The following is a 5,540-nucleotide window of genomic DNA, read 5'->3' as shown; positions in this document are numbered from 1 at the left end:
GACGGGGTTTCACCATGTTGGCCAGGCTGGTCTTGAACTCCTGACCTCAGGTGATCCACCTGCCTCGGCCTCCCAAAGTGCTGAGATTACAGGTGTGAACCACCGCGCCTGGCCTTCCATCTCTTTTTTAAATTTCTGTTTGAGACAGAGTCTTGCTCTGTCACCCAGGTTGAGTGCAGTGGCGTGATCTTGGCTCACTGCAACCTCCATCTCCTGGGTTCAAGTGATTCTCTTGCTTTAGCCTCCCAAGTAGCTGGGACTTCGGGTGTGTGCAACCATGCCCAGCTAATTTTTGTATTTTTAGTAGAGACAGGGCTTCGCCATGTTGGCCAGGCTGGTCTCAAACTCCTGACCTCAAGTGATCTGCCCGCCTCTGCCTCCCAAAGTGTTGGGATTACAGGCATGAACCACCGCGCCCGGCCTAACTTCCATCTCTTGAGGGCTCCCCCAGCCACTTCTCACATGAACCTTCCTCAGCACCTTCCACTGAGGCTGCTGCTTGACCTTGGTCACCCTGCAGCTCAGCGGGGAAGGCAAAGGACAGTGAGGGCTGCTCACAGCAAACCTAGGGCAGATCAGGAAAGGCCTCCCTGAGCCAGAAACCATTACGCTGGGACTGTGGGATGAGAATGAGTTCGCCCCAGAAGGAAGGCAGCTGGTTCCTGGGGAGGAGACAGAAATCTGCAAAGGGAGGGTGGCCAAGTCTGGCCGCAGGAGCCACCCAGTGACCCTAAGCAGGGGAGCGTCATGGCTTCCCCAGGGCACAGCCCAGACCCTTCAGCAGCTAGAAAAGATCAGCTGTGGATCGAGAGGGTGCTGAGCCGGCCCTGCCCTCTGGAAGGGGAAAGGCCACGGCTGCAGGCAGCAGGTACAAGTGTCCCAGAGTGGGTCCTACAAAGGCTAACAGCCCAAGGCTTCCTGGAGGAGGAGGGATTCTGCTTGGGGCAAAAGGATGAATCAGATTCAGAAAGGTCAGGAGGGAGAGAAAGACCAGGCAGGGTGTGCAGAGGCCACAAGGAGGGCAAGACCCTAGGCAAGGCATGCCACTAACGGCGTCTGAACCAAGTTTTATGAACACGACTTTTTTTTTTTTGAGATGAAGTCTGTCACCAAGGCTGGAGTTCAATGATGTGGTCTCAGTTCACTGCCTCCTGAATAGCTGGGACTACAAGTTAGAGCCACCATGTCCAGCTAATTTTCTTTTTTCTTGAGGCGGGCGGGGACTTGCTGTGTTGCCCAGGCTGATCTCCAACTCCTGGGCTCAAGCGATATGCCCGCCTCTGCTTCCCAAAGTGCTGGGATTACATGCGTGACCCATCGCGCCCGGTCTTTATTATTTAATTTAATTAATTAATTGATTTCCTTTCCTTTTTTTCCCCCAAGCAACCCGACTCCGAGAATGGACGTTTCATTTATTCATTTACTCACCAAATTACTAAGAGCCTACTGTGAGTGTGTCAGGCCCTGAGAATAAAGCAGTGAGCAATAGAAGATCCCTGCCTTCCAGTAGCTGGCATTCTATGGGGACTCGGGCAATAAACCAGAATAAGTAAATAAAATAAATTAACTGTCGGCGCCACAAAAGCAGTGAGATGGGGGAGGAAATGGGGAGTGCCTGAGGGGCGTGGCTGCCATACTAAAGAGGATCACGAGGCAGTAACGTTTGCAGCAGTCCTCACATGGAACGGGAAATAATGCAAATAAACACCAGCAAATTCCTTTCCATCCCCAGAAGTTTCTGACTTCAAGCGGCCTCCATACCTTTCGACTGATCTCGTCACTGGGGAAAGTAGGGGACGGGCCTGTAATTCTCTTTTTCCTCCTATTCTGACATTTACGGTACTCGTAGCCGCGGGCGCAGCGGGACTCGGGGGCTTGGGCCCCGCCTCCGCCCCGCGCGTGCGCGTGCGCAGGGATAAGAGCGAGGTCTGGACGGCGCGTGGCCGGCGCAGCTGCGGGGACAGCTCGACCGGCGGTTGGATGGCGCGGGGTGGAGCGCAGCGAACCGGGGCTCTAGGCCTGGTGCTGCGGCTGCTGCTCGGCCTCGGACTAGGCCTAGAGGTCGCCGCCACCCCGCTTTCCACCCGGACCTCTGCCCAGGCCTCAGGTGAGTGACCCCCGGCAGAGCAGGCTCCCACCTTTCGTGAGGATTCGCGCCGCCCCCGCGCTCCGACAACGCCTCGCCATTGGTTGCACCGCACGTCCGTCCATGACACTCCCCCTGCACGTGGACTTGGACTTAATCGCTTGCGGGAAGGCGCGGGCTGGAGCTAGGGAGACCCCATGCTGGGGGAGGGGGAGAGGGTGCCTCCACCTGCCTTTAACGGTTTTGCCCCGGCACTACGCACCCTCTCCACACCTGCTCTGCTCTGTCGTGCCCCATTGTCACCTCCAAGCCGCCCTTCATGCCAGCGTGGTCAGGAAAGCTCTTAGCAGGTTCAGATTGTCCGACCGCTAATCACGCAGGGCGGGTCACCTGGTGCCTCTCGCACCTTTGCCTTCCAAACCCTCGCGCCCAGGCCTTGTGACCGTTCCGCGACCGTCTCTCCTCCTTTGTCCTCCATCATTGGAGAACGCGAGGTCTCTCCCCCCATGCTACTCCAGGCCCTCGCAGAGACTGGGGTCACAAGTTCAGTATACCCCCGTGGGCATGTTCGCCCTGGCCTAAGTGGTATTGGTGGTGGCCAGTAGGGACGGGCTCCCTCTCTGATACTCCTAGAGGCAGCTGGGAGGGTTGAAGTCGCCTCCCTGTGCACACAGGCACTCCCAACTTGCAGCTCTGGGCTCAAGCTCACACACTTTCCCAGCTCCTTTGTGCATTCTGCACTTTCTAGGTCCCTGGACTCATCCCAAAGTCCCTGACAATCACGCTAAATGTTCCTGGGTTTTTTTTTTTTTTTTTTTTTAAAGGAGGCAGGGTTCACGTTAACTAAGTACAAAAGTTTTTTGGTTGTTTTTTTGTTTTTTGTTTTTTTTTGAGACGGAGTCTCGCTCTGTTGCCCAGGCTGGAGTGCAGTGGCGCAATCTCCACTCACTGCAAGCTCCGCCCGCCGGGTTCATGCCATTCTCCTGCCTCAGCCTTCCGAGTAGCTGGGACTACAGGCACCACCACCATGCCCGGCTAATTTTTGTATTTTTAGTAGAGATGGGGTTTCACCATGTTGGCCAGGCTGGTCTCGAACTCCTGACCTCAAGTGTTCCGCCTGCCTCAGCCTCCCAAAGTGCTGGGATTGCAGGACAAAACTCTACACACAGTCTCTTTGTCCTCAGGATGTTGAGGTAGGGATTCCCAGCATACCCCTTTTACATGTGAGAAAACTGAGGCCAGGAGGGAAAGTCACTGGTCACTCTAACTCCTGTCAGGCTTACCACCCTATGAGGCGGGGACTGCTGTGCTCTGCTGTCCACTTTGCAGAGGGACACACACTCCAGCAGGCCAGTGAAGGGAGGTCAGAGGTGTCAGGGCTGTGGAAGTCTGGGCCTGGGTAGAGAGCCACACCTGGAGGCTGCCAGACCCCTTGGGGGCAGGGAAGGAAGCTGGCTCTGGTTTGTCCACAGCTCTTCTGGGCTCCACAGAGCTCAGGGACCGTGTGGCAAGCAGGTGCAATTGGGCCTGATGGCCGGGGAGGGGCTGACTGTGGGCAGTGGGGGGTTGGAGGCTCATGGCTGGTGGGTAAAGGTGGAAGAGGTTAAACGCCCTGGCAGAGTGAAGCCAAGCCGGGTGGCAGAATTGCCACCTCCCCTGGCCGCACCCAGGAGGAAACCTTGAAGGCCACTCCCTTCCTCTATTCCTTGACCCAGGTTCCAGGCCCCTCTGTGCCTCTCCAGGTCGGCAAACAGCTAAGCTTCCCTGCTCAGAATCTAGGACAGCCTGGATCTTCTCTGGACCCAGCTTGAACCCTTATGTGACCTGTGTCCACTTATGATCAGGCACTGCCCTGGGTTTAGGCAGCCAGGTCACAGCCCTGACCTCCACGGACTGTCCAGTCTGTGGGTGGACAGGCATGACCAGGGCTTTGAGGACAGTTGTCAGACGTGGGAGGCAGTGCTTCCTAGGTCTCTGAGAGGGACTTGAGAACCGTCCCAGGAAATCAGCTGAGATCTGAAAATTGAGGGGAAAACACAGGGTGTAGAGAGGAGAGCAGGAAGGGCAGCTCTCTGGTGTCCTAATGGACCTTGGGGCCTGGGGCTCTGGTGAGGAGCTGACACATTTAGGATGGGGAAAGTGATAGGTCTGGGAGCAATTCAGGAGGCGAGGCAACAGGACTTGGTGACTGAGCAGGTTTTCTACCCAGTGCCTCAGTTTCCCTTTTGCTACCTAGAGGAGATACACCCTCCCTGCTAACCTGAGCCCGTGAGCTTGACCCAGGGCATGTGGAAAAATGGCCCGTCCCCCAGTCTCTTTAACCACTGAGTTTGGAGTTCTCCCGGGTAGATCATCTCGCTGTAAGGAGCCTGGTGAAAACTCTGGGATCAGTGAGACCTGAGTTCGAACCCCAACTCCACCACCAGCTCTTTTTTTTTTTTTTTTTTGTGGCGATGGAGTCTCGCTCTGTCGCCCAGGCTGGAGTGCAGCGGTATGATTTCGGCTCGTTGCAACCTCTATCTCCCAGGTTTAAGCAATTCTCATGCTTCAGCCTCCCGAGTAGCTGGCATTACAGTGCACGCACCACCACGCCCAGCTAATTTTTGTATTTTTAATAGAGATGGGGTTTCACCATGTAGGCCAGGCTGGTCTCAGTGACCTCAAGTGATCCACCTGCTTCGGCCTCCCAAAGTGCTGAGATTACAGGCATGAGCCACCGCACCCAGCCTCTGCCACCAGCTCTGTAGCCTCCTCTTAGTTCCTTTATCTGTAATCTGGGGAGTGCAGTAGCACCTGCCCGGTGGGGCTCTTGGTGAGCCCAGGAACTGCCACACTCTGAACCGCACTTGTACTAGGGGCTCAGTAACAAGCAGCCGCCAGTGTGGTTCCTACATCCCAGGACTTCACCCATCTCCTGCGGGTCACAGCCAGTGGCTGCTGTGCTCTTGGAGGAGGGTCCAGCCTCCAGCTTCCCAGGCTTCATTTGCATCCGTCTCGCAGGCCCCAGCTCAGGCTCGTGCCCACCCACCAAGTTCCAGTGCCGCACCAGTGGCTTATGCGTGCCCCTCACCTGGCGCTGTGACAGGGACTTCGACTGCAGCGATGGCAGCGATGAGGAGGAGTGCAGTGAGTGGCCACGCCCCAGGGCGGGGCTTACAGGGGGCGGGCCTGAGGGTGGGCTGTTAGGGGCCAGGCACACGGAGGTGGAGCTTGTGGGAGAGGCAGGGCCACAGGGATGGGTGCGACTTGAGTCTGTGGGTCATAAGAAGAAGTGGGGTCTAAGATGAGCTTGAGCTGGGCCCAGTGGCTCATGCCTGCAATCCCAGCACTTTGGAAGGCTAGGGTGGGAGGATCGATCACTTGATCCTGGGAGGTTGAGGCTGCAGTGAGCTAGGATTGTGCCAGTGCACTCCAGCCTGGGCAACAGAGTAAGACTCTGTCTCAGGAAAAAAAA

At 56.5% G+C, this 5,540-nt stretch overlaps 2 protein-coding genes across 3 annotated transcripts in view; both read left to right on the top strand.

Moving 5' to 3' along the window:
* Positions 1-1,971, top strand: part of NDUFA7 (NADH dehydrogenase (ubiquinone) 1 alpha subcomplex, 7, 14.5kDa) — a 12,668-nt gene extending 10,697 nt beyond the window's left edge. Inside the window, exon 5 of one of the 2 annotated variants that reach the window (XR_001004467.1) lies at positions 1,850-1,971. The gene's annotated coding sequence lies outside the window, so the exon portion shown is untranslated. Of the gene's footprint in view, positions 1-1,383; positions 1,501-1,849 lie in introns of those variants that run through there. The other variant, XR_001004466.1, reaches the window with a different exon arrangement.
* On the top strand, positions 1,409-5,478 carry CD320 (CD320 molecule). The gene is made up of 2 exons (XM_011966258.1): positions 1,409-2,107; positions 5,087-5,478. The coding sequence occupies exons 1-2, from the start codon at positions 1,981-1,983 to the stop codon at positions 5,371-5,373; spliced, it is 414 nt and encodes a 137-aa protein (XP_011821648.1). The 5' UTR covers positions 1,409-1,980; the 3' UTR covers positions 5,374-5,478.
* The last annotated feature ends 62 nt before the right edge of the window (positions 5,479-5,540 follow it).

Source organism: Mandrillus leucophaeus, unplaced genomic scaffold (assembly GCF_000951045.1).
Source record: "Mandrillus leucophaeus isolate KB7577 unplaced genomic scaffold, Mleu.le_1.0 Scaffold751, whole genome shotgun sequence".
NCBI lineage: Eukaryota > Metazoa > Chordata > Mammalia > Primates > Cercopithecidae > Mandrillus > Mandrillus leucophaeus.
This window is presented reverse-complemented; position numbering and strand designations above follow the sequence as displayed.

Coding starts and splice junctions, on each gene's coding strand:
- CD320 (XM_011966258.1), top strand. CDS start 1,981: ATGGCGCGGGGTGGAGCGCAGCGAACCGGGGCTCTAGGCCTGGTGCTG. Junction 2,108..5,086: donor GACCTCTGCCCAGGCCTCAG/GTGAGTGACCCC, acceptor TCCGTCTCGCAG/GCCCCAGCTCAGGCTCGTGC.